We start from the raw sequence: 27,870 nt of genomic DNA on the forward strand, positions 1-27,870 counted from the left end.
ACCGAATCCAAAGTCCGTTTTGCCCCATCACGTACGATTAACATATTCGCAACCCCAGATAAGAACTTTTTTTTTTTGTGTGGCTGTGTAATACGAGAATGTATAAATTTACGTTTTGACATACATGTCAAAATGACATTTACCTATATTACCTAATGCTATGTTCCAACCAAACTTTAATATAGACATGAGATTTAAAATGGTGTTTCTTGCGGCATGAGATGATTTATATTGACAATTCTTCAAAAATCAGATTGGAATTTGAATACTGGGTGTAGAAAATCCTATTATGAATTTTAATTTAATTTATTTTCCACAAAAAGTTTCCAATATGTCGCGATATCGCAAGAAAATTGACAAAAATGTCAGATGTCAAAAAACGACACCATATATGACTGATTTTTCTTCCACAATACGAAAAAGGTTAAGTTAGCAACGATTTAAATGTCGACTTTTGACCACAAAATGCACTTGAAAACTAAAATGCATAGGTATGGTGGTTATGCTGACTTCACGATTTCAGCCGCACGATTTTACGCACTGCTTAAGTCGAATAGGATTTTTCTATGGGGATTGTCACATTAGTCACCTGCAACACACGAGACGTAAAGCTTCGCCGCACGGTAAAAATCGACTCATGGAATGTCGGAAGCTCTATATTATGACATTAATTCGTTCTAGATATCATCCTTATTTAATAAAGATATAGAGATAGTTAATGGACCTTATTTTAGAACTACTCTAGGCTCTGAAAAATTTTGGCTGAAAACAACCAAATTCATGAAGAACTTTAAAATATTAATCATTAAAAATATTTTAAAAAGCCTTAAAAATGTTTATGAAATCAGCCATTTGATGTTTAAAGGATAATTTAGGTTTATGGCACATGATCTTAGGGTAGGTACCTACTTTTCGATGCTGGATTTTATATGGAACTAAAATCAATACAATCTGACTTCCCTAAAAATAGTTTTGCATGAAATTACACTTAATAATTTAAAATTAAAAATCGCTAAAGCAAGTTCAACGGATACATTTTTGAAAAAAAAAAAATAATCTACGATTTATGTCCTATCAAGCCTTGTTAGTCTCATTTGGGTTTATTCTCCATACATTTTTGAAAATTCTCCTTTTCATAAAGATTTTCCAATCTAAAATGCCACAAGAGAATTAACATTAAAAGCAAGCTGGAGCACTGAGTTCCAACACAATCAACACAAAATCAATTTAAGCTTTTATAAATTTATTTTGCATAAGTAAATGTGGAAATATTTATATATTTTTACATTAATAAACTGCATAAACTGAAAAAAAGATACTTTTAACAATCACCCAGAAGGTAAGAACACTTGTTGTTATCTTTATCCCAACCAGCACCTTCTGAACATTCTAATTCCGATTGTTTTCCATCAATACATTGGATAGCCTTGTGACAATTGGTAGGATGTGGTGCATAAGCGAAAGTGCAACCATTTCCACCAATTTGAGGTTTGGGAGTAACTTCATTGTTATTGCACTGGGCAATTCTAGGCGACTCACATCTGTTATACGTCTTTGACCAATGCAAGTTTCTGGGACATGACAAAGTATATGCCAAACCATAAGAACACTTTAAGAATTTCGTACAATCTCCTTGGTATGGAAGAAGTGTTGGATCATCTGGATCATCATCCAAAGGGCAATTCAAATTGGCAACTCCATCACTTTTGTACCATCTTCCCTGAATGTCCTGGCCAATTGTCAAATTAATCAGAACCAACACCAACAGTACGCTTGTAGTTTGTTCTATAAAAAGAAAAATTAACAAAAAACGATTATTTATAAAAAAATTATCAATATTGCTTACTCCACATAATTGTTTCTTTGACGGTTTCTCCAAATATCCTAATGCGATCCACTATGATCCACAGTTATTTATATACCGTGGGACCGTTATTTTCAAAGCTTTGTTTTAACACTAACATCCATACAAATATTGATGTTAGATATTAATTTGAGAGATAGCGGTGTAATTAATGTTTTTTAAAATTTACAGCACTCCAGATTTGACATTATAGACTGTTCAATTGATGTGGGTTGCTGTTTCGAAAGTTCATAATGGATGGATTTTGTGACAGACCCGTAGCAAGGGGAGGGGTGGCTGAAAGCGTCCTGGAATGATTTTCACCCTACAAATTTGAATAATGTTTTAAGTTTTGACATATTAGAAGCTCTTAAATGTATAGGTGGTTTAAATTTCTACGGTTATTTTTTTACGAATTCTATGAATTTGTTTCGACAGTTATTACATTTTTTCAAGTCTTAAATTGATGTCAGCTTTCGTGGCTGCAGAGTTTTTTCGAGCAAGAACATTTAAATGAAGATGGATACTGGGTCAAAAGCCAAGAGGCTAAAAGTCCATAAAGGACTATTGGCCCACTTGTGTGGGTCATAATTCCACAAATCAATTATGAACTTACAACCCACCCAAGTGAGTCAAAAGTTTGCACAAAATTTCTGTGAATTTTTGGCTCATCGATAGATAACTTATAACCACTAAGAAGACCAAAATTCACAATGCGGCTGAACTCTCAACTTCTTAATTGCTTCGTTATTTCTCCCTTAAACATTAATTAAAATTGATAGATATCTATAAAATTCAAGCAAATTATCGAAAATTACTCCATTAAATTTTCAAAAATGAAACACTCGTCAATTTTCGAGAGTTTCTACCCCCAATTGATGCCATTAAACAAGTCTAAGTGAAATAAGACCATCTATCAAAAACTGGTTGCTTGTGTCAAAAATTAACAAACTGTTTGTTTCAGTTCTGTTAAATGAAAAGACAAAGTGATGCAGTCGATTTTCATATTTACATCCATAAAGTGCAATAATGTTGGAAGTTTTGCTCTTTGTTGCTATATTATTCTCATATTGAGCACACATTCTTATATAACCCCTATTCTCCTCTACCGCCACAACTTGTGACAGTCACGAAAATTGTCAAAGTTGTGATCTCCTATGGAGCAGATCACAACGGCACAACAACGAAGACTAGTTCCTTTTGTGACTCTCAAAAGTTTATGACTGTGTGGGAGAATCAGGGTATTAGATTCGTTAAATTGTTATCCATGCCTTTTTACAAGATTTATGGAAACTTGACCGGATACATCCCAATCACAAAAAAAAAACAATAATAATGTTTTTAAACTTTCAAACTTTAATTTATGTATTTTGTATAGATACTGTAATATTATTATATTTTTATATTTAATTAACTGCACAACAACGCAATTTTATAAATAAGATAAATGACAAAAAGAAACTTTTAACAATTACTCAAAAGTAAAGAGCATCTACTGTTAACTTTATCCCAACCAGCACCAGCTAAACATTCTATTTCCAATTGCTTTCCATCAACACACTGGATAGCTTTGTGACAATCGGTAGGATGTGGCGCATAAGCAAAAGTGCAACCATTTCCACCAATAACAGGTTTTGAAGTTACTACATTGGGATTGCACTGGGCATCTTGAGCTGGTAAACATTTTGAATACATCGTAGACCAATGCATGCCCGTGGGACATGACAAAGTATATGCCAAACCATAAGAGCACATTAAGTATTTCGTACAATCTCCTTGGTATGGAAGAACTGTTGGATTCCATATATCTTCAAACAAAGGGCAATTCAAATTGGCAACTCCATTTCTTTTGTGCCATATTTCCGGTTCTTGTCCAATAGTGAAATTAATCAGAACCAACATCAATAGTACGCTTGTTGCTTGTTCTACAAAAGAAAAATTAACAAAGTGTTGTAAAAAAAAATAAATATTGCTTACTCCACATTATTGTTTCTTTGACGGTTTCTCAAATTATCATAATGCGATCCACTACGATCCACAACAGTTTATATACCTTGGGACCGATATTTTTCAAGTTTTTTTTACGTAAACATCAAGACAAATGTTTATATTAGATATTGATTTGAAAGATAACGGTATAATTAATATTTCTAAAGTGCATAATACTTCAATTCTCACGATATACAATATGAAATTGAAAAATAATAATTTCATTCATCATCATTGCTGAATGAAGGTAGGCTTTTAGTTTTCGAATGTTTATCGTAAGGAAATATCTATAAACCCAATGATGATCAGGGGTGGAATTGGTTGACGCGATAAACAATAGTTGATAGTCAAAGAGCGACAATTTTGTTCCATAATGTATCGTTTATGGACTATTAACTATCAGTTACATGAATCTTAGCATTAAAAAATTATAAATAGTCCATCAATGATGAAGTGCGTGGGAAATTAGCATTTGGAAGCGCAACATTCTCCAAGGAAGGTTGATCCTGGTTGCTATCTCGAAAAAGTTTATAATGGCTAGTCTCTGTGGCAGCACTTAGCCAGGGAGAGAGCTGGAGATACGTTGAATTGTAACGACAACAAACTGAATTTAACAATGCTGCCAAGATCAGAACTCAAGTAGATATCTAATAAGTTTTTGATGAGAGGTCATTTATGAATACATATAAGAAATAGTGTCGGAGACTGAATGGAACCCTGGGGCACACCAGCATTTATGTAGTCAATGTCAGATTTGAAACCATTCAACACAGCTTGAATGACCAGAAAAGATGATATTTTCGTAAAATGAGTCTGATGCCAAATTCTAACAAATGCGTCTTACCTACTTTTTTGAAAACAGTATATAAGGATTGTCTCCATTTTTCGATGAGATATGCCATTAAATTCCAGTGGAACTATTGCTGCCTCTGGTCATAAGAAAGAAAGTGGTTTTTCCAACGTAAAAGAACATCTCTTCAAAATAATGACGATGTGGTTAAGTTTTGATGTTCTTGACAAACGCCAAACATTTTTTTGACATATTTTCTGCCTTATTTTTCTATCAAGCAAAAAATTATTCTTCCAAATTTCTACTGTAGGGTTTTTTTTTATACATTTGAAAACATTCTTCCCTCATCATTTTTACCACTTTACACCTCGCAACAATTACACTGCCACACAAAAAAATATAAAAGTTCTGACCTAGTTTTACGACTAGGTTTCTCATATAGTTTTTGGGTCGCTGAAACCAGATTCGAAGTCAATTTCGCCCTATAAAATGTTACGAAAACAAAAAATTTTTTTCTCTGATCTGGGTGTGCGAATATGTTAATCATATAGTTTTTGGATCGCTGAATCCAGATTCGAAGTCAATTTCGCCCTATCACGTCAGGTTTCTGAGATATCTTCAAAAAAATGTCAAAACCAAAAAAACAAAAGTTCTTATCTGGGGTTGCGCCTAAGTTTTTCATATAGTTTTTGGGTCGCTGAAACCGAATCCGAAGTTTATTTTGGCGTATCACGTCAGGTTTTTGAAATATCCTTAAATAAACTTAGTCGTAACCCTAGGTCAGAACTTTTATTTTTTTTTGTGTGGCTGTGTTACCTAGAATTTCAACTGTGATGTTTGAAGAGAGGTAATATTTAAAGCGAATTGACCACTAGTTCTGCCTAAATTTAATAACACAAATTTTTTTAAGCTTTAATTAATTTATTTTGTATTGATACTGTGATATTTATATATTTTACATTAATTAATTGCACAATAACGCTATGTATAATTTTTATAAAAAAAAAATGACAAAATGAAACTTTTAACAATTATCCAAAAGGAAAGAGCATCTGTTGTTATTTTTATCCCAACCAGCACCAGCTGGACATTCTATTTCCGATTGCTTTCCATCAACACACTGGATAGCCTTGTGACAATCGGTAGGATGTGGTGCATAAGCGAAAGTGCAACCATTTCCACCAATTTCAGGTTTGGCAGTTACTTCATTGGGATTGCACTGGGCAATTCTAGGCGACTCACATCTGTTATACGTCTTTGACCAATGCAAGTTTCTGGGACATGACAAAGTATATGCCAAACCATAAGAACACTTTAAGAATTTCGTACAATCTCCTTGGTATGGAAGAAGTGTTGGATCATCTGGATCATCATCCAAAGGGCAATTCAAATTGGCAACTCCATTACTTTTGTACCATCTTCCCTGAGTGTCCTGTCCAGTTGTGAAATTAATCAAAACCAACACCAACAGTACGCTTGTAGTTTGTTCTATAAAAGAAAAAATTAAACAAAGTGTTATTATTTAAAAACAAAATTTTAAAAATCAATATTGCTTACTAAACATTATTGTTTCTTTGACGATTTCTCAAATAATCCTGATGCGATCCACTATGATCCACAACAGTTTATATACCTTGGGACTGACATTTTTCAAGTTTTTTTTTTACGTAAACCTTGTGACAAATATTGATTTTAGATATTAATTTGAAAGATAACGGTATAATTAATTTTTCTAAAGTGCATAGTACTCCAATTCTTACATTATGGACTGTGAAATTGAAAAATAATATGAATTTATCATATAGCTGAATTTAGAGAGGCTATTAGTGATGAAATGATGAATATTTCTAGCTTCCAATGAAATCTTGAAATAGATAAATATTTGTTTTTGATATTAAAATTAATCAGTATGAGGAAGTCTCTTGAATTGAAAGAATTCACATCGAATAAGTTTGACATTCAAAGTAACATACCGATTCGTGTCTTAATTTGTTAACTGTGAAGTAGTTGAGACTTGTCAATAATAAGTGGTTGGGTTATGTGTCATGTAAATATTGTTGGGAAATTATAATGCTCAAGTATTTGATTGTGTTATTTGTATATTGAATTTGATATAAAATTAATGAAACTTCCGCCTTAACTTGACATCTGTTTGATTGTCAACTGGTTTTTGTTTGTTCTTTCTCTTGGAAGCCGTTTGTAGAAGAAGGTTAAGATTGTACTGTCTCAGCTAGCTAGCTTATGTCGTTCTCCAATTTGACTCGCCACATGAATTGAGGTCTTTTTCTGCCACGTTGTCAATTAGGGTCTGGGGCGATGACTCGTCACTTTCGTGGCATTTTCAGCCATTTTAAAAGCTGATCAAAAATTCGTTCCACTCTCAAACGATACATATTGAAGAGAGAGGTGAATTATTTGATCTCCGAACTTATGTCTCCAAGTGGAGACTTTATGACCGAATTCAACTTGACCATCATATTTTGTTGTTAGGCCTTAAACCTAGATCATAGAGTGCCTATGGTCTGAAAAACTCTTACAACTAAGTAAAACAAGCTTATATGAGCTTATGTCAAATTGGCATGTGCGAGTGAAAGAATACACACAATCACATATTTCTGGCTATAATGCGCATATTCTTGGTTCGTCCAACTTTGACTCAAAATAAAGATCAATAAACGAAATGTGGATTAAAAACAAAAAAAAAGCTCATGCATATTAAAGTTTGGCCTTTAGATGAGTAATTTAGGTGAGTAAACATTTTTCATACTTTTCACATCTCACAGAAATTTCTAACCTCCAATATTTATTTCTATCCATTTTACTTATTAAAGTTCTGCCTTCAAGAAAAGACCTCAATCTCTTGACCATGAGTAATTAAATTTCTATTTCCTCCAAGTATATTTGCTAAAGTACTTCAAAACTAAGGTTTTTACGTCGAATGCAATTTTCTTTTTTTTTTTGATTATATCACTCTTGTGTTTTCTATAAAAGAAATAGAAACCTCTTCACAGAAGCTATTTGATTTTGAAAAGTTGTTCAATATGAGTGGTATGCTTTTAAGTTTCTTAAGCGTTCTTGACTACTTTATAAATATTTTTGTTTCATTTTTTTATTTCAGTGAATAAAAAAATAGTTTTCGCTCTAACTTGCGTGATATCGGTTCACTTGATAAGAGCTGTTAGTAACTTTCTTTTATTCCTTCTAGTCGGTTATATTTTATAAAAGACTTTTTGTTTCTTTATTATTTTAGTATGATTTACCAATTTTACATCCGGGATGTAATGAATATGAGGATGCATCTCAACCAACTCAACTTCCTTATCCGAATGATTGTACTAAATTCTACAAATGTTCAGGAGGTTATGCATTTACTTTAAGCTGTCCAAATGGACTTCATTGGGGTGCCAAAACAAATAGATGCGAATACCCTGCACAAGCTGATTGTAAGGCGGATAATGTGGTTTCCACTACTTCTACTACTATTACTACTTCTAATAACGGTGGCAATGGAATGATTGTTGTAAGTTGCCCGATTGGTGAGGATCCAGAGGAGCCGACACATTTGCCTTTTCCAGGGGATTGTACGAAATTTTTCAAGTGTAAAGTTGGACAAGCATATCCGCTGAGTTGTCCATGGGGATTGCATTGGAGTGTGTATTTAAATCGTTGTGACTGGCCAAGCATTGCCAAATGTAATAAAGCACCAACTGAATCACCTACACAGGCTTCAACCCCAGCTCCGACCCCAGCTCCAACCCTAGCTCAAACCACAATCCCCAACCCAGCACCAACTTCGGCACCAACCCCAGCCCCAACTCCAGCTCCAACCCCAGCTCCAACCCAAGCACCAACTCCAGCACCAACCCCAGCTCCAACTCCAGCACCAACTCCAGCTCCCACCCCACCACCTACTACAACAACTACTCAAGCACCCACTCCATCAACCACACCTTTACCATCAAATCCTTCAAATTCAGACGTTAACAATTTATGCAAAAATGTTACAACTGGATTTTTGACATATCCTGGAAATTGTAGGCGTTATATTCAATGTGTCAATGGCTTAGGTAGATATCATTCTTGCCCAGGAAATCTATATTTTAATTCAAAGATTGGAGTATGCAGTCGCACGTGTGGTTAATTTTAATTAACTCAATGAAGTGACACAACCAAGTGAAATTTATGTAGAAATTCAAATAAAATATTAAACTTGCTCTTTATACTCTGTGGCTAATAACTGTTGTTTTTGTTTTATCGCTTGACTTTTTGAAAATTAAGTGTTTCAGACGTTTATAATTTAATCTTTTGCACAATCATGTTCTTTTTTTGGGCGCCATTTTTGGTACTCCGAAATCTAACGACTACGTGTAAAGGAATGTTAAAGTGAAGTATTGTGATTGAACCCTAATGAATCTTACTCTCCATTATTTATCCCAGAGTGGAATTTGAAAGCATCCGGGAATCATTAATTGGGTTTAGCCAAGATTTTGGAGAGAATTTAGTATCTAAAATATACACCAACTGGTTCGTAGGTCACAACTTCACCTGACAGCCCAAATTGACTCGTGTAGCTCGCAGTTCTTTGGTGGAGACTTAAGAAATATTTTAGCACTTGCATGATCTAGCAGGTTAGATCCACGTCGGAAACTGGAACGTGTAAACAAGGCATTCGCAAGTAAGACTCCTTTGAAGACTATTTTTTAAGCCATTTTAGCTCGATGTGCATTCAGATCAGCTCCTGTAAATCAAGCATTCGGTAATAGGAGTTCTTTGGAGACTTTTAGATTTTTTTTTTTACACATGCCTAACCTAGTTCATTTATGGTGCAACTCGTGTAAACTGGCTATTTGCGATTTGGAGTTCTTTGGAGACTTTTTTTTCAAAGTTAGGTATACCATTCTTATAGCCGCAAATTACTCACTGCCATTAGTTAAACACGGTGGCAGTTGCTTGCTAGAAAAGCAAAGTGTTTCTCCTTCCTAAATTCCCTACTGGTATGTGTAATTTGAGCTTTACACTGACCAAGTTTTAAAGAGTTAAACAAGTTAAAAGAAGCAACAGCAACTTTCGTCAAACTGAATTTTATTTTCAACACACACGATTAGCTCCCTCTTTAACACAATATTTCAACAAAGTATCATAAGTAAGTCCAGTTTCACATTGCAACTCTAATGGCTTAGAATTGAAGCACATATAGAACAAGGCTGGATTTGGATGTGGGAAAAATGCTCCCGAATTGGTTGAATCACATTTCGGTACTGGAGCATTATCACAATTACCATTTGGATCATCTGTCGTTTCACCATTGTCATTTGAACAACCTGACAAAGCTGGTTGAGTACAATTCTGTTGGTTGGGGCTAAAGTAAAGTCCCTCATCGCAGGTCTTTGGTTCTGGCTTAAGCTTCCGATTGCAAACAAAATACTCATCACATACCAGCGATGGAAAAGCATAACCTTTATATTCCCCAGAGCACATGTCACTTAGGGCCTTACACCCAGCTATTATTGGGTTCGTACATGTTGCGTATGCTCTGGAATAATGTTGTCCATTAGGGCAAGCCAGTGCAGTGGTGTTAATACCATTGCATTTGTAGTATTTATCACACTCAATACCAGGAACAAGTTCATTTTTAGGCATAGTCTTACATAAATCATGAACATAATTCGGGATATCATTGACTGCGCATAATGCTTGTGATGGAGAACGACATATGCGGAGTTTGGTATCGAATAATTTGCCATCTAGACAAGAAAGCCCCGTTGCATTATGACCGTGACACTTGATAAATGTGGAACAGTTATTTATATTTGCCACTTCATATTCACCTGACGGTCTCTTACAGACCTGGAAATATTAGAAGAAAAAAATAAGAATAACATAAAATCTGAACAAAGATTGTAACCTACCGAAGCTAATAGTTCACCTCGTGTTAAGCCTATAATGGCCAAAAGTAGCAGTGGAAGAGCTATAACAATAAATAATATCACAGCAATTATATCAGGTTTTTCTTTTGGAAAATAATTCTAAGCCAAAATTACCGTTCATATTGCCGCTCACGACCGTTTTGTCAGTGGCCAAAAATACTTAATTCAGAACTAAAAATATTATCAAATGATTTTAAGTATTTATATGGTTAAATCTGTATAAAGTCCTTATCGAAAGCTAATTAAAAAAAAACACAAGAAACTTTATTGGTGTTCAATGTATTATCTGTTTTAACCAAGATTAATTTTTTGGAAATATGAATGGTGATGTGTTTTTTGGTTAATTAAATCTGATAAATCTACAACTACATTTTTAGATTTAAGCTTATAGTCTGGAAGATTGCGTTGCGAATAATAATAAAAACTTTACAATCATTCATTCCTTTCACTTTGTTTTCCCAATCAATTTTACAGAAAGGTATCACAAGTTGATCCGGTAGGCATAACAGTTTGTTTCGAGAAATATCAATATCTCGCTTTACCTAGAAAGTGTCAGGGAATGACCCGGTATGTATCACAGCTTTGCCTGGTAAGTATCACAGGTTCCCCCTCGAGAGTATCACAGGAAAAATTAATGTGTTCCCTCCGAAACTATCTTAAGTTTTACTAGAAAGTATCACGGCTTGTACCAGTATGGGTTGACCAAGTATAACGAATTGCCCTGATAAGTATTATAGGTTGCTCCGGTAAGTATCACGTGGTGCCTTCAGTCGGTAAGCAAGTTGCTGCAGAAAACATCACAGGTTTTCCAGGTAAAAATCAAATGTTCTCCCCATAAAAATTAGATTTTTTCCTTGAAATTATAACGGCTTGTCAAAGTATGGGTTGGCCAAGTGTCACGAGTTGCCCTGCTACGTATTACAGGTTGATCCGGAAACTATCACATGTAACCCTTGCCCCGGTAAGCAGCAAGGATTACCCTGGAAAGTATCACTTTTCAAAAATTGCCCCGTAAAGTATCAAAGGTTATTTTGGTAAAAATCATGTGTTCTCCCCGAAGATATCACAGGTTTTCTTAAAAAGTATCACGGGTTGTCCCACAATGGGTTGGAGATGTACCACGAGTTGCCGTGGTAAGTATCACGCTTTTATGTCAAATATTTTACTCTGATAGGCATTCCTCGTTGGCGAACTGTCAAAATTAGACGTTAAGAGTTTCATTTTTTGATCGTGTTTACATTGGCCTCACTCTGTTAACTCATTTTGACATTTCTGTGAATCCAAATATTTTAAACAAGTTTAAAATTCCCCGTCTTTTTTGGTTATATCTCTTTCTCGCCATAAAGTGTTAGTGAGAGAGCAAACATAAATGCCAAAATGAGTCGGTGGATTGAGGCCAATTTCAGCACATTATTTAAAGAAATAAAAAAAGGAATAATAATTTGTAACTGATCTTGCAAGGTAAATAACTCTTTGACAAAAGTATACCAAATGACGACTTGTCTGTCCGGTAAGTTAGTCAATGTAAATCCGTTGAGTGAAGTTTTTAAGTTTTCTTGATGTTTCTAAAAAACAAAACTGTTCTACTCTTTTTGGTTTAATTTGAGTTTATTTTGCTACTTGCTTGAAAACTTGCACATGTGGTCGCGGGTAAGTAGACCAAGAAGTGCATTATATATCCAAATATGTAACATCTTAATTCCAAGCTCAATTCTTTAACTTTGTGTCTAAAATTAAAACTCTTTCAAGTTGTTACTTTAACATAAGCTTCATTTACATCAGGAGAAAACTTGCTTACCTATGTACCTATCATCAAAGAGACAAAAAACATAATAAAAGTTCGATAAAAACTTTTTGCGTCTTGTGTTTCTTGTAGTATTTTTTTCCAACCGTCTCGTGTGTTCGTAAACATGTTAGTGTTAAGTGGTTTTTGGTATCAAAAATCAAAAACACATTGTCAAGTAGGCGTATCGTGTTGACATTGACTTCTATCTGTTAACCATATATTGTCTTGTTGTTGTTGTTGATAGATTTAAAGACGAAACATATTTTATATAAGCTCTATATAATTTTATTGTATAATATATATTTTCAGAAAATAAAAAATTTAATGAAACTGTTATACTCATACTACTCATGTTTGTTTTATTTTAACAAAAGTGGAATAAATCGTTTCTCTTATTATTCTCTATGGACAAACATCTCCTGGGACACAATTTCCGACAGTTTGATCAAAAATCGCGCCTATTGTGCAAGGTAATAAAACTTTTTCACCATTACTGCAGAAGTAGAATAGCTTGCAATTTTCTTTATACTGCAAAAGTGTACCATCTTCTTTGTCTTCACATGTAATAGGCTTGTACCATTGACATTTAGCACTCTCGACAGACTCACATGCTTGACTAATGACATTGTAGTGTAAATCCTTTTCACATTGAAGTGCTACTGGTATTGGATAGATGCATTTAATGTACTGTGTACAATCTTCAGGATATGCGACTAATGTTCCATTTTCAACACCACAGCAAACATTGGAGCCTGAAGGTGATGGTTTAGTAGGAATAGGCGACGCAGTAGTTGGTTCAGTAGTTGGTTCAGTAGTGGGTTCAGAAGTTGGTTCCGTTGGTCGAGTAGGATACGGAGTGGCTATGCATTGTGCATTTTCCGGATAATCACAAACTAAAAGATTTTTGTTGAATTGCCTTCCATTTTTACAACGACGAAGGGTTGAAGCATCATCCTCACAACGAATATACCAATCACAATTGTATGGATACGGTAATAGAGTACCATCAGCCCTGCCTTCGCAAAGGTTATCTTCTGGCCTTAATGTTGGATATTTTATAGATGATGTTGTCGTCGTTGGTGAAGTTGTTGACTCTGATGTTGGTGAGCTTGAAATTGGTGAAGTATCCGTGGCTGGTGATTCTGTGGTAGTGGAATTTTCTGTTGTTGATTCACTTGTTGGTGAAGTTGGGATTGGTGTAGAACTTGATACCTCCGCTGTTGTTGGATAAGGCGTTGCTATGCATTGTGCATATTCCGGATAATCGCAAACTTGAAGGAGTTCATTGAATTGCCTTCCCTCTTTACATGGAAGCAGGATAGAACTATGATCTTCACAACGAATATACCAATTGCAGTCATATGGATATGATATTAGTGTGCCAGTTGCTTTGCCATCGCAACGGTTATCTTCAGGATTTAATGTTGGAACTATTTCGATTGTCGTTGGTGAATTTGTTGTTTTTTCTATTGGTGAGGTTGAGATTACTGGTGATTCGGTTGACTCACTTGTTGGTGAAGTTGGGATTGGTGTAGTACTCGATACCTCCGCGGTTGTTGGATAAGGAGTAGCTATGCATTGTGCATATTCCGGATAATCGCATATTTGGAGAAGCACATTGAACTGTCTTCCCTTTTTACAGGGCAAAAGTATAGAATTATCATCCTCACAACGAATATACCATTCGCAATCATAAGGATATGATAATAGAACTCCATTCGCCTTGCCATAGCATTTGTTATCCTCAGGCCTTAACGTTGGTGTTTTTTCAGGTGTCGTTGGTGAAATCGTTGATGTTTCTGTTGTTGATGTGGATATTGTTGTTGTATCTGTAGATACCTCAGTTGTTGATGGTTCTGTTGACTCCCTTATTGGTGTAGTTGAGACCGGTGTACTCGGATAAGGTGTGGCTACGCATTGTGCATATTCCGGATAATCGCAAATTTGAAGTAGTGCATTGAACTCCCTTCCTTTTTCACAGTGAATAACTACAGAAGTGTCATCCACACACCGAATATACCACTCACAATCATATGGATATGATAACAGAACTCCATTTGTCTTGCCATTGCAAAGGTTACTATCAGGCGTAAGTGTTGGCACTATTTCAGGTGTCGTTGGTGATTTTGTTGGTATTATTGATCCTTCTGAATTGCAACCAGCTGTACTTGGTGAACTACAATCTTTCATAATTGGATTGAAATGTAATCCACCTGGACAAGGCATTACAGTTCCAGAAAAAAATTCACAAACTAAATACTTTGTGCAATCGCCAGGATATGGTATACGATCGTTATAATTATGATTGAAGCACTCATTTCCTGTTATTTTAGCATCAGTTTTTAAGGGATTTGTAGAAACTAATGAATTTTCTTGCACTCCAATGATAAATAACCAAAGTACCACTTTTAGAAAAACTATGAAATAAGTAGAAAGGAAAATATCAATTACAAAAAAAATTTTAAAATGAGGTAGTGTCTATTATTTAGGTATTACCTTTCATGACTTCTTATCGTTTTTGTCTCTGTCAACTGACTGATTGGTACATTTTTTTGGAAACACTATTTGGCACTCTTGCAATATTGTTTATTGTCTAATCAAAATATTTTTAGATTAAATCTTTTCGTTTTTTATCTTTTTTTTTGCGGTTCAATTTATTAGGTACTTACCTATCAACAGTTTCATACATTTTTAAAACAACAACAAGTTTTGGGATTTACTTTTTTTGTTGAAACGATAAAGTGTTATAATTCATAGAGTTTTTTTTTTGGGCCAGTGATTTAAATAATCTCATTGTTAAAAAATTCGTTATCACAAATTATGCAATTTTTATTCTTGATTTTAGGAAATATCGATTGATTCATTAAGTGAAAATTTATTCATTCCGAGGAATTGTGTATCATACATTATATGTATATAACCATTTTATGTATTCTTATAAAATTTTGTTTGTAAAATAGTAAAGAGAGCTTAATTGAATTTTGTTTGCAAGAACTGAACATTTCTGGCAAACCTACCAACCAAGTCTTTAGTTAGTTTTTTAAAAACTGAACGAATATATGAAATTTGATGAAGTAATAAAGTGTTTTGCTATTTTTCGTACAGTTTTTTGAACTTCTACTTTTTGGAGTGCAGTTTCACTTTAAAAACTTCAAAAATCTGTTTTCGTTAAATTTTGACGTTTTTATTTGTCAAACTTGACTAGACGCAGAACTAATACTGATAAAAGTTAGCGGACACAACGATTTTGACGTTTAAAAAAAATTACGTTCGATTGTAACATTAGAGACTTTTCGATTCCGCTGTGTCGAGCAGCGTATACAGCAGAACGGAAAGTTGAACGAAGTTTTTCGTTAACTATTTCGTTGTGCCATTTTTGTATGGGATTTTTTATTTCGCATCAACATCGTACTAGGCTTTAAGTTGGGTTAGTTGGAATCGGATATAAAAGAAATATGTGAATTAATTTACGGCCATATTATTCACTAGTTTAAAAAGTACATCTGGATGTAAAGAAATTGAAATGTCAAAAATAAAATCAAATTTATGATAATCACTATCACACAGAGAAAAAATAGTCATTTTTAACTATTTTCACAGTTAAAATCGGGATAACTTTTTTAAATTTGGATTTATTTTTGACATTTGACAATTTTACATCCAGATGTATTAAACTAGTGAATACTATGGCCGTTAAACCATGAAAGATGCTTAAGTCGGGATTTACACTAGGCAAATATTTCACATTGCGATTTCAATAACAAAGACAAATGTTTAGCGGAAAATATTATAGATAACTACATACATATATAGAAAAATAAGTTGCAATTCAAACATCAAAAGTCTCCAAAACTGGCTTTCATTAGCCCTGTTCCATTGGAGGTGGTAGTTTACTAATAGTAGATGTTTTGGTTAATCTAGTACTATCATCTAATCAAGCTCTTCTTCCCGAGTGCATACAATTTGTATTGAATTCGTTAGAGTTTATCTTTAACCTTATCTGAATGAAGTAAGAATATTCGCTGTGCCTAATGGTTCATTTGTACTTTTCGTTAAATTTTCGTCCAGTTGTTCTCCAGTTGACAGCACATACATACATAAATGAATTTGACATAAGTATAACATATTTAAGTTCCGTGATGCGAATTTATTTTAAAGTTTATTAGCATTCAATAACAGAGATAGGTACTATATAATACAAGTTATGGACAAACATCTCCTGGGACACATTTTCCGACAGTTTGATCGAAAATCGCGCCTATTGTGCAAGGCAACAGAACTTGTTCACCATTACTGCAGTAGATGTATTGCTTGCAATTTTCTTTATACGGCAAAAGTGTACCATCTTCTTTGCCCTCACATGTAATAGGCTTGTACCATTGACATTTAGCACTCTCGACAGACTCACATGCTTGACTAATGACATTGTAGTGTAAATCTTTTTCACATTGAAGCGCTACTGGTATTGGATAGATGCATTTAATGTATTGTGTACAATCTTCAGGATATGCGACTAATGTTCCATTTGCTGCCCCACAACAGATATTGGAGCCTGTTGGTAGTGGGGGTGTTGGTGATGGTTGTTCAGTTTCACACTGCGCTGTAGCGGGGTCTTCACATATTGACAGCTTTGCATTAAAATGATAACCCTTATCGCAGGTTCTACACTGCGAAGCATGAACACCACATTTGATAAATTTATTACAATTGCCAGGATATGGTATGAGATCACCTGGTTTGTAGCCTTCGCACAAACCGGTTGTTGAATTTGCACAACCAGGTGGTTCAGTTGGGGTTGGAATGGAACATCCAGCATCTTGAGCAGATTCACAAATTTGAAGTTTGGCATTAAACTCTTCACCATATGGACATTCTTCAGCCGTTGGAATTGGACTATCACATATAATGTACTCAGAGCAATTTCCTGGATATGAAATCTTTTCACCATTTGAATAATTTGAGCAAATTCCTGGGTTAATTGGTGGTGGTAAAGGTTCTGTGGCTTCGGTTGTAGTTGGTTGTTCTGGTGTAACTTTTGGAATTGAACAATCGGCCTCGTTTGCGTCTTGACATTTTTTTAATTCTGCATCAAACTCCATACCGGATGGACAGTCAAAAGTTGTTGGAGCTGGTTCTATGCATAATATATAAAGGTCACATCTTCCAGGGTATGGAATTAAAGTACCTCGCTCGATATTTTCACAAATTCCTGTGCCAACGTAAGGTGGATTTGTGGAGCCTTCCGAGGGTTCTTCTGTAGTTGTTGTTGTTGTTATTGAATCATCAGGAGTGACAGTTGATGGATAGGATTCTTCTATGCACTGTGTATTTTCGGGAAAATCACAAATTTGGTAAACAGAATTGAAAACTTTTCCATCTTTGCAAGATTCAATATGGGCAATGTTGTCTTCACATCGAATGTACCATGTACAGTTCCAAGGATATGGTAGGAATGTATTATTTGGTTGGTTTATACAAATGTCAGAACCAGGACCAGGGGTAGGAATAGGATCAACTGTTGGTTCTGTTGGTGGTTCGGTTGGTGGTGGAGTAGGTGGTTCAGTTGGTGGTTCAGTTGGTGGTTGAGTAGGTGGTTGAGTTGGTGGTTGAGTTGGTGGTTTAGTAGGTAATTCAGTTGGTGGTTCAGTTGGTGCTGATGGACAGAATACATTTTCCTTGTGATCACATGCTTTAACTTTAGGATCGTCATTGAAATACATGTCACTTCCACAACTCTTGAGGTAACTCCATCCACCAATACAGGAAAAGTATTCGCTGCAATTATTTCGAACACTGAACCTAGTTCCGTTATCCTTGTCTCGGCAAACGCATGATCCATACAAATCATCAGGGTTCCAGTAGCTGTTGCAAGGTCCAGGTCCTCCAGAACAATTTCCGGATGGTGTACCTCCTTCTTGAGTACAACCAGCTGATGTTGGCCAATCACAAACTGTCGAATTGGGATTAAAATGAAGACCACTTGGACATAGCATCACAGTTCCATTAAAATATTCACAAACTAAATATTTTGTGCAATCGCCAGGATAAGGAATTTTATCACCATGTTCATGGCCATAGCACTCATTTCCTTGAAGAGCTCGATCAGTTTTTACTGAAAATCTGGCAGCTTGTGTACCCAACACAGCTCCAACTATAACTATCAATATAAGAAGACCTGTAATAAAAAGAATATGTTAAATCAAACATATTAATCAATAAACGAATTTAGTATTTCTTACCTTTCATGGCTTCTTTTCGGGTTCGTTTTTCGAAATAAACTAACTTAATAATTTAGAAACCATAATAATATATATTTTTAAATAAGATTTTTGCCAAAAAAAAAACGATCATTTTTAATCAGACCTTGATTAGATTAAGTCCAACATTTTTTTTATTATTATTCATTTAAATGATTATGGCCATTTGTATTAGTTATGAATTAAAAATAAAAATTATTATCTTAACTTGATTGTTAATTTAATTTATTTTGGCAATTTAATAGAAGTCTTATTCCGCATTTTTATAACATTTCCTAAAAGCTCGAATCCGCATTTATGTTATATATTGGTCAAAACATTTAAATTTTGATCAAAAGATAACATTTATAAGGGACTAAGTACATTTTTGTTTTGGCCAAGTAGAAATTTTTTTTTACTATGAACACAAATACTAGTACAATAAAATTTAATTTTTTCTTTGATTTTGATATACCTACATACCTATATAAATATATCAATGAATTTTTTATTGAATTTTAATTGGAGCTTTCTCATCAGTTTCTGGTGACAGTAAGTTATTGTTCTTTGATCTGATAAGATCCATTCATCAATATCATTAAAATAGTTACACTCGAGCGTCTATCGCATAAAATTTAATTTTTATTAGCACCAACTTACTCCTAAAGTTATGCACAGAAATCTTTGTATTTTGAAGAAAATTTTTTTTAGGTTGTATTTAAATCACCGGTACTGTCAATAGATTTATAATGTGTGTGTTGATGTTATTTAAATTCGCTGATGTTGTTACAAAAGGGTTTAGGGAAAGTTGTACAACTATTTTAGTTTTAAATTGTGGTTCATAATATTATATCTGGAATCAGCGGTATAACTAAGATTTAACTCTGGTTTAACATTCATATGTGCTTTGGTTGAAGGTTGAATGAGAATCTTAAAAAAATCGGTGCATAAAACATTTGGACCAAGGTTGAACTACGTTTGTTCAACTGCCCCTGTCCCGGCTCAGCACGGTGGTAAAGCTGAGGTTTAGCATTGGTTCAAGTTTAATACATGTTAAAATAGCCAAATCAATACTTGATCCAAAGTTGAACCACAGCTAATCCGTCGACATCGGCAAGTCAAATTCCTGAACCTAGGTTGAGCCACGTTTGTACAACTGACTAAGTTACATGTTAAGATTTTTCGAAACCAAAGCAATCCCTGATTAGACAAGAAAAAACCCTTTTGGTGCACATTTCTCTCTCATATTCTTGTGTTCCAAGACGTATAACATCAGACAATGTGAGCGGATACTGTCTGTTTCTGTGAACATTATTTATTGCATGACAAAACTCGCTATAGAGTCAGTCAAACAAAAGATATTGACAAAATTAGAAAACTCCAGATTTAAGTAACATTAAATTTTATTACATTCAATAAATACTAACAATAAATTCTTAAATAAAATTATATTCTATATGGCCAAACATATCTCCTAAGACGATTTGTGTAATGCTTTTATGGAAAACATAACAAAGCAGCAGTTAAACACTGAGCTGATGTTGGTTCATCGCATATTAAAAGCTTTGGATTGAAGTGATAACCGTTTTTGCAGGTCCTTCCATACGAAACTTTTATTCCACATTCGATGAATTTGTTACATTTACCAGGATATGGTATTACGTCACCTGGTTTATTATCTTTGCACAAGCCCGTTGTAGAATTTGCACAACCTGGAGGTTCAGTTGGAGTTAGAATGGAACATCCAGCATCTTCAGGAGTTTCACAAATTTGTAGTTTTGCATTAAATTCTTGGCCGTATGGGCATTCTTGTGCCGTTGCAATTGGTATATCACAACATAAAATATATTGTGAACAGTTTCCTGGATATGGAATCAATTCACCATTTGAATAGTTGGAGCATATACCTGGGTAAATTGGTGGTGGCAGAAGTTTTGAGGCTTCAGTGGTAGTTGGGAATTCTGGTGTTACTTTGGGAATTGAACAACCAGCTTCTTTGGGATCTTGACAGATTTTGGTTTCTGCATTAAATTCCAAATCTGATGGACAGGAAAATGTTGGTGGAGCTGGTTCTATGCATTTAATGTAAAGATCACATCTTCCAGGGTATGGGAGAACAGTTCCATATTCAATATCTTCACAAATACCTTGATCCTTGAGAGGGTTCTTGAGTTGTTGTTGTTGTGGAGTCACCAGGAGTGACAGTTGATGGATATGGTTCTTCTTTGCATTCTGTATTTTCAGGAAAGTCACAAATTTGGTAAAGAGAATTGAAAACTTTTCCATCTTTGCAAGATTCAATATAGGCAATGTTGTCTTCACATCGAATGTACCACGTACAGTTCCAAGGATATGGGAGGAATGTATTATTTGGTTGGTTTATACAAATGTCAAAACCAGGCTCAATCGGTGGTAGTGTTGGTGGTTGAGTTGGTGGTTGTGTTGGTGGCTGGGTTGGTGGTTGAGTTGGTGATTGTGTTGGTGGTTGAATTGGTATTTGTGTTGGTGGCTGTGTTGGTGGTTGAATCGGTGGTTGTGTTGGTGGTTGAATTGGTGGTTGCGTCGGTGGCAGTGATGGTGGACCACCTTTTTGCGTACAACCAGCTGATGTTGGCCAATCGCAACGCGTCGAATCGGGATTAAAATGAAGACCGCTTGCACACTGCACAACAGTTCCATCAAAATATTGACAAACTAAATATTTTGTGCAATCACCAGGATAAGGAATTTCATCACCATGTAGATGGCCTTTACACTCACCCCCTTGAAGAGCTCGATCAGTTTTCACTGAAAATCTGGCAGCTTGTATACCAAACACAGCTCCAAATATAACTATCACTTTAAGAAGACCTTTTATTAAAAACAGAATGTTTAATCAATTAAATATTAAATCAATATGTTAACTCTGATGTATCTTACTTTTCATGGCTTCTTTTTTGGTTCGTTCCTCAAAATAAACTAACTTAATCATTTTAGGAACGTTATATACATATTTCTAAATTAGATTTTTGCTAAAAAAAAATAAATAATTTTAATCAGGCTCTGATTAGATTAAGTCCAGCATTTTCAATTTAATTTAATTATTATCTATTCATTTAATTGATAATGTGGATTTGAATTAGCTAGTTGTGAATAAAAAATAAAAAATAGTATCTTAACTTATCATAGACCCCAAATGTTAAACTTTTAACACTTAGTAGGCACTACTCCATTCAAATAAATGTCAGGAACAACCAAGTGTGGATACGAAACCCCACTAATGTTACCTCGCGGTTGTGGTTCGAATTCTTTTTTAAAATCAACCAATACGAATAATGATTCTGATATTTTGCATTGCAGCTGTGGCTGATTTACAAACCAGCCATCATCAGACAGTTTTATTATTTCTTACAGTCGGCTACTCAAGCCTTTCTCAACGATCTTCACCCTTCGCGTATCACCCTTCCATTTGAAGACTGTGCCACCCTTCCTTTTGAATATTGGAAGAAGGTAACATTCCCTTCATTGATAAAGCATGCAATCACCTGTTTAAAGCTTATAGACAAGAATCATGAGCCATCTAAGCCAAAAATCGAAATAATTTAAAAACTATTTAAAGTCACATCCTGCGAATTTATTTAAAACTTTATTTTCATTCAACAACAGGTACGACTCAAAAAATAAAATAACATGTTATGGACAAACATCTCCTGGGACACAATCTCCCACTCCTGTATCGAAAACATAACCATTATTACACGGCAGCAGCACCAGTTGTCCTCTACTGCAGAAGTAGAATTTCTTGCAATCTTCTTTATACGGATACATTGTTTGGTCTTCATTGGGTTCACACTTTATTGGCTGATACCATTGACATTTAGCTTCTTCGATAGGTTCACATTCTTTACGAATAGCACTGTAGTGGAGACCTTTATCACATTGGATGGCAACCGGAATTGGAAAGATGCACTTGATGTATTGTGTACAATCCTCAGGATATGCCAACAATGTTCCATTTGCTGCGCCACAACAGATATTGGAGCCTGGTGATGGTGTTGGTGATGGTTGTTGAGTTTCACACTGTGCTGTAGCCGGATCATCACATATTGAAAGCTTTGCATTGAAATGATAACCCTTATCGCAGGTTCTGCCATGCGAAACATGAACACCACATTCGATAAATTTGTTGCAATTGCCAGGATAGGGTATTAGATCACCTGGTTTGTAGCCTTCGCACAAACCGGTTGTTGAATTGGCACAACCAGGTGGTTCAGTTGGGGTTGGAATGGAACATCCAGCATCTTGAGCAGATTCACAAATTTGAAGTTTGGCATTAAACTCTTCCCCAAATGGACATTCTTCCGCTGTTGGAATTGGGCTATCACAGCATATAATGTACTGAGAACAATTTCCAGGATATGGAATCCTTTCACCATTTGAATAATTTGAGCAAATTCCTGGGTTAATTGGTGGTGGTAAAGGTTCTGTGGAGCCTTCACAGGGTTCTTCTGTAGTTGTTGTTGTTATTGAATCATCAGGAGTGACAGTTGATGGATAGGATTCTTCTATGCACTGTATATTTTCGGGAAAATCACAAATTTGGTAAACAGAATTGAAAACTTTTCCATCTATGCAAGATTCAATATGGGCAATGTTATCTTCACATCGAATGTACCATGTACAGTTCCAAGGATATGGTAGGAATGTATTATTTGGTTGGTTTATACAAATGTCAGAACCAGGACCAGGGGTAGGAATAGGATCAACTGTTGGTTCTGTTGGTGGTTCAGATGGTGGTTGAGTAGGTGGTTCAGTTGGTGGTTCAGTTGGTGGTTGAGTAGGTGGATCAGTAGGTGGTTCAGTTGGTGGTTGAGTAGGTGGTTCAGTTGGTGGTTCAGTTGGTGGTTGAGTATGTGGATCAGTTGGTGGTTCAGTTGGTGGTTGAGTAGGTGGATCAGTTGGTGGTTCAGTTGGTGGTTGAGTAGGTGGATCAGTTGGTGGTTCAGTAGGTGGTTCAGTTGGTGGTTGAGTTGGTGGTTCAGTTGGTGGTTGAGTTGGTGGTTCAGTTGGTAGTTCAGTAGGTGGTTGAGTTGGTGGTACCGTTGGTGTTTCTGTTGGTGGTTCAGTTGGCGGTTGAGTAGGTGGTTCAGTTGGTGGTTGAGTAGGTGGTTGAGTATGTGGTTCAGTTGGTGGTTGAGTTGGTGGTTCAGTTGGTGGCTGTGATGGTGTACCTCCTTCTTGAGTACAACCAGCTGATGTTGGCCAATCGCAAACTTTCAACTTGGGATTAAAATGAAGACCACTTGGACATAGCATCACAGTTCCATCAAAATATTCACAAACTAAATATTTTGTGCAATCGCCAGGATAAGGAATAAGATCACCATGTGGATGACCCTTACACTCACCCCCTTGAAGAGCTCGATCAGTTTTTACTGAAAATCTGGCAGCTTGTGTACCCAACACAGCTCCAACTATAACTATGAATATTAGAAGACCTGTAATAAAAAGAATATGTTAAATCAAACAGATTAATCAATAAACAAATTTAGTATTTCTTACCTTTCATGGCTTCTTTTCGGGTTCGTTTTTCGAAATAAACTAACTTAATAACTTAGAAACCATAATAATATATATTTTTAAATAATACCTATTTGCCAAAAAAAAAAAAAAAACGATCATTTTTAATCAGACCTTGATTAGATTAAGTCCAACATTTTTTTTATTATTATTCATTTAAATGATTATGGCCATTTGTATTAGTTATGAATTAAAAATAAAAATTATTATCTTAACTTGATTGTTAATTTAATTTATTTTGGCAATTTAGTAGAAGTCTTATTCCGCATTTTTATAACATTTCCTAAAAGCTCAAATCCTCATTTATACACTCCTTTTCATCAGAATAGGTACACAACTTTTCAAATGTTCAGTATTCGTTTTTTCCTTACAGTGTAGGACAAATAATAATAATTTTTTTATGTCAATTCATTATTTAAGATGTTAGCAGAATCAGCAAAAAAAAATAATTCAAAACGTATGGTTATTTTTCTTGTTTCTCTATGGCAAAGCATTTCACTTCGAAAAACTGAGTTTTTTTTTTTGTTTCATCAGAATAGGTACATAGAGAATGATGTGAAAGTGGTCCATGAAATGAATTTAAACCAAGTTCTTCTTAAAAAATGTATTTACTTATTTTATTTTTTGTATAGTGGCGTTTTTACTCATAAAAAAATAACAAAGCTGTCCAGGAATTGCATTGTTAAATCTCTTTATGCAATCTATCTGAATCTCTTCCCTAAATTGTCAAATGGTGGGTTACGGAAATATTTTTGTCTTAAAATCGAATATCACAAATTTTATCAGTACGGGCTAGCCATTTCCAAATGCTTTCAACAAGGTTCAGGGTTGTTTTCTATGGTAGATACTCAAGTACTTTCTAAATTTGCACTTCCTCCCAATATTTTACAGAGCATTTTTTGTGGTAGGAGGCGTGGTCCTGTTAAAAAATTCAGAATACTGGTTTACAAATACTAGAGAACTAAGGAAAATTTTCTTGAATATGCATTTACAAATAATTGTGACCATTCTTCACGTTTGAAATTCATTATTTGTATTATCGTAGAAGATTACTTTCTTCCATGAATTAACACTCCTTTTTTAACAATGAAGTTGGTCTCAAAATGGTTTCTCCTTTCGCAGAATGTTAAACTGATAGTTTAACTCACCAAGGACATCCAAATTAAATGCTCGTTGATCCAAAAATAACAAGAAATACCACTCAACTTTTCATGTGGTAAAGGATTTCAAAAACCTTAAACGCATACAATTCTGTTCTTGGTGTAGTAATGGTGTCTTTTCAAAATTCAGCCATTTTAGAAGATTGGGACTAATGCCCATTCTATTTACTGTCCTAAAATTACAAATAATAACTGTTTTTCACTTTTATTCTTGTCGTTAAACCACCAAAACTGGTAGCACATGTAAAAATTTACTTGTCTTAGTGTTTTTTTTTTGCATTTTTTTTACAACCATTCATTTTTTTTAACCCCAGAATGTTTGTATCTGAAGTCTGGATAGAGCATATTCACAATTCGTAATTTTTTTTAATCATACCAGTACTGGTGGATCCTTCATTGTTTGTTTTTTTTCTTAAGGTGTTTTCACCAAAATTTAGCGATTTTAATCCACCCATGTTTTTCAAAATGGTATGATTATTAAATTACACTTATTAAAGTCCAGTTATTTGTTTAAATGGTAAATTTGCTCGAAATCTACGAAATCTATTCTGATGAAGAAAACAATTAGTTGATTTTTCCTCAAAAAATACTTTACAAGAAAAACAATGCGAAAGTTATGGTCCATTTTGAAATAATTTTAGCTGTTGCATTTCCCAACATCTTAAACTATCATAAAACAATAAAACCTTGTTAGGTCACGTACCACTATTGGAGACAAACGAATAATGAACATTTGAAAAGTTGTGTACCTATTCTGATGAAAAGGAGTGTATTAATTGGTCAAAACATTTGAATTTGGATCAAAAGATAATATTTATAAGGAACTAGGTACATTTTTGTTTTGGCCAAGTACTTTTTTCTTATCAGGGGTAGAAATTTTTTTTTACCATAAACGCAATTACTAATAACAATAAAATGTAATTTTTTTCTTTGATTTTGATATAGGTACCTACATAGCTATATATCAATGAATTTTGTATTGAACTTTAGTTGGAATCTTCTTATCAGTTTCTGGTGAGAGTAAGTTATTGTTCTTTGATCTGATAAGATCCATTCATCAATATCATTAAAATAGTTACACTCGAGCGTCTATCGCATAAAATTTAATTTTTATTAGCACCAACTTACTCCTAAAGTTATGCACAGAAATCTTTGTATTTTGAAGAAAATTTTTTTTAGGTTGTATTTATATCACCTGACAGTACCGGTAGAAGCTTCATTATTTACTCAACCAACCCCACAACTGGACATCCGGGTCTGAACACCCCGAGGACAACCTAGTCAGCAGACTTTTTAAATTAAGTTTATCCATGTATAATATTTATTTATATTTTATAACTTAGTCATTGTATAAGGTTAGGCCCCTTCTGTGCCAACAAAATTTTATATCAACCAATGTATCTTAGAAATAAGTTAATTTTAAGTCAATTGTAAATAACAAGTTCAATAAACTAAATTGAAAATTGAACAGTACCGGTAGATTTATAATGTGTGTGTGTGTGTGTTGATGTTATTTAAATTCGCCATCTTTGCTTTTATGACAGTAGAACAGCCACAGGTGTTAAAAATTCTTTTTCTCCGTTTACAAACAAAAGATATTGACAAAATTAGAAAACTCCAGATTTAAGTAACATTAAATTTTATTACATTCAATAAATACTATAAATAAATTCTTAAATAAAATTATATTCTATATGGCCAAACATATCTCCTAAAACAATTTGTATAATGCTTTTATGGAAAACATAACAAAGCAGCAGTTAAACACTGAGCTGATGCTGGTTCATCGCATATTAAAAGCTTTGGATTGAAGTGATAACCGTTTTTGCAGGTCCTTCCATACGAAACTTTTATTCCGCATTCGATGAATTTGTTACATTTACCAGGATATGGTATTACGTCACCTGGTTTATTATCTTTGCACAAGCCCGTTGTAGAATTTGCACAACCTGGAGGTTCAGTTGGAGTTGGAATGGAACATCCAGCATCTTCAGGAGTTTCACAAATTTGTAGTTTTGCATTAAATTCTTGGCCGTATGGGCATTCTTGTGCCGTTGCAATTGGTATATCACAACATAAAATATATTGTGAACAGTTTCCTGGATATGGAATCAATTCACCATTTGAATAGTTGGAGCATATACCTGGGTAAATTGGTGGTGGCAGAGGTTTTGAGGCTTCAGTGGTAGTTGGGAATTCTGGTGTTACTTTGGGAATTGAACAACCAGCTTCTTTGGGATCTTGACAGATTTTGGTTTCTGCATTAAATTCCAAATCTGATGGACAGGAAAATGTTGTTGGAGCTGGTTCTATGCATTTAATGTAAAGATCACATCTTCCAGGGTATGGGAGAACAGTTCCATATTCAATATCTTCACAAATACCTGTTCCAACGTAAGGTGGATTTGGGGATCCTTGAGAGGGTTCTTGAGTTGTTGTTGTTGTTGTGGAGTCACCAGGTGTGACAGTTGATGGATATGGTTCTTCTTTGCATTCTGTATTTTCGGGAAAGTCACAAATTTGGTAAACAGAATTGAAAACTCTTCCATCTTTGCAAGATTCAATATGGGCAATGTTGTC

At 34.6% G+C, this 27,870-nt stretch overlaps 7 protein-coding genes across 7 annotated transcripts; 1 reads left to right on the plus strand and 6 right to left on the minus strand.

The window, feature by feature from the left end:
• Positions 1-1,276: 1,276 nt before the first annotated feature.
• On the minus strand, positions 1,277-2,002 carry LOC129920007 (peritrophin-1-like). Its single transcript, XM_056001158.1, has 2 exons — positions 1,847-2,002; positions 1,277-1,785 (listed from the first exon to the last, which is right to left on the minus strand). The coding sequence occupies exons 1-2, from the start codon at positions 1,851-1,853 to the stop codon at positions 1,322-1,324; spliced, it is 471 nt and encodes a 156-aa protein (XP_055857133.1). The 5' UTR covers positions 1,854-2,002; the 3' UTR covers positions 1,277-1,321.
• Positions 2,003-3,179: 1,177 nt separating this feature from the next.
• LOC129920008 (peritrophin-1-like) lies at positions 3,180-3,918 on the minus strand. The gene is made up of 2 exons (XM_056001159.1): positions 3,821-3,918; positions 3,180-3,768 (listed from the first exon to the last, which is right to left on the minus strand). The coding sequence occupies exons 1-2, from the start codon at positions 3,825-3,827 to the stop codon at positions 3,308-3,310; spliced, it is 468 nt and encodes a 155-aa protein (XP_055857134.1). The 5' UTR covers positions 3,828-3,918; the 3' UTR covers positions 3,180-3,307.
• A 1,604-nt stretch (positions 3,919-5,522) lies between these two features.
• Positions 5,523-6,310, minus strand: LOC129920006 (peritrophin-1-like). Its single transcript, XM_056001157.1, has 2 exons — positions 6,180-6,310; positions 5,523-6,110 (listed from the first exon to the last, which is right to left on the minus strand). Exons 1-2 carry the CDS (start codon positions 6,184-6,186, stop codon positions 5,647-5,649), a joined length of 471 nt encoding a protein of 156 aa, XP_055857132.1. The 5' UTR covers positions 6,187-6,310; the 3' UTR covers positions 5,523-5,646.
• Positions 6,311-7,477: 1,167 nt separating this feature from the next.
• On the plus strand, positions 7,478-8,847 carry LOC129919997 (keratinocyte proline-rich protein-like). Its single transcript, XM_056001146.1, has 3 exons — positions 7,478-7,670; positions 7,741-7,799; positions 7,873-8,847. The coding sequence occupies exons 1-3, from the start codon at positions 7,664-7,666 to the stop codon at positions 8,761-8,763; spliced, it is 957 nt and encodes a 318-aa protein (XP_055857121.1). The 5' UTR covers positions 7,478-7,663; the 3' UTR covers positions 8,764-8,847.
• An 847-nt stretch (positions 8,848-9,694) lies between these two features.
• Positions 9,695-11,848, minus strand: LOC129920000 (uncharacterized). The gene is made up of 3 exons (XM_056001150.1): positions 10,664-11,848; positions 10,532-10,590; positions 9,695-10,469 (listed from the first exon to the last, which is right to left on the minus strand). The coding sequence occupies exons 1-3, from the start codon at positions 10,668-10,670 to the stop codon at positions 9,711-9,713; spliced, it is 825 nt and encodes a 274-aa protein (XP_055857125.1). The 5' UTR covers positions 10,671-11,848; the 3' UTR covers positions 9,695-9,710.
• A 495-nt stretch (positions 11,849-12,343) lies between these two features.
• LOC129919366 (mucin-2) lies at positions 12,344-18,660 on the minus strand. Its single transcript, XM_056000224.1, has 3 exons — positions 18,575-18,660; positions 16,678-18,510; positions 12,344-14,752 (listed from the first exon to the last, which is right to left on the minus strand). The coding sequence occupies exons 1-3, from the start codon at positions 18,579-18,581 to the stop codon at positions 12,738-12,740; spliced, it is 3,855 nt and encodes a 1,284-aa protein (XP_055856199.1). The 5' UTR covers positions 18,582-18,660; the 3' UTR covers positions 12,344-12,737.
• Positions 18,661-20,015: 1,355 nt separating this feature from the next.
• Positions 20,016-20,976, minus strand: LOC129920002 (probable endochitinase). The gene has a single exon (XM_056001152.1). It carries the CDS (start codon positions 20,855-20,857, stop codon positions 20,069-20,071), a length of 789 nt encoding a protein of 262 aa, XP_055857127.1. The 5' UTR covers positions 20,858-20,976; the 3' UTR covers positions 20,016-20,068.
• Between the last annotated feature and the right edge of the window lie 6,894 nt (positions 20,977-27,870).

The sequence above is a fragment of the Episyrphus balteatus genome, chromosome 4, assembly GCF_945859705.1.
Source record: "Episyrphus balteatus chromosome 4, idEpiBalt1.1, whole genome shotgun sequence".
Lineage (NCBI taxonomy): Eukaryota > Metazoa > Arthropoda > Insecta > Diptera > Syrphidae > Episyrphus > Episyrphus balteatus.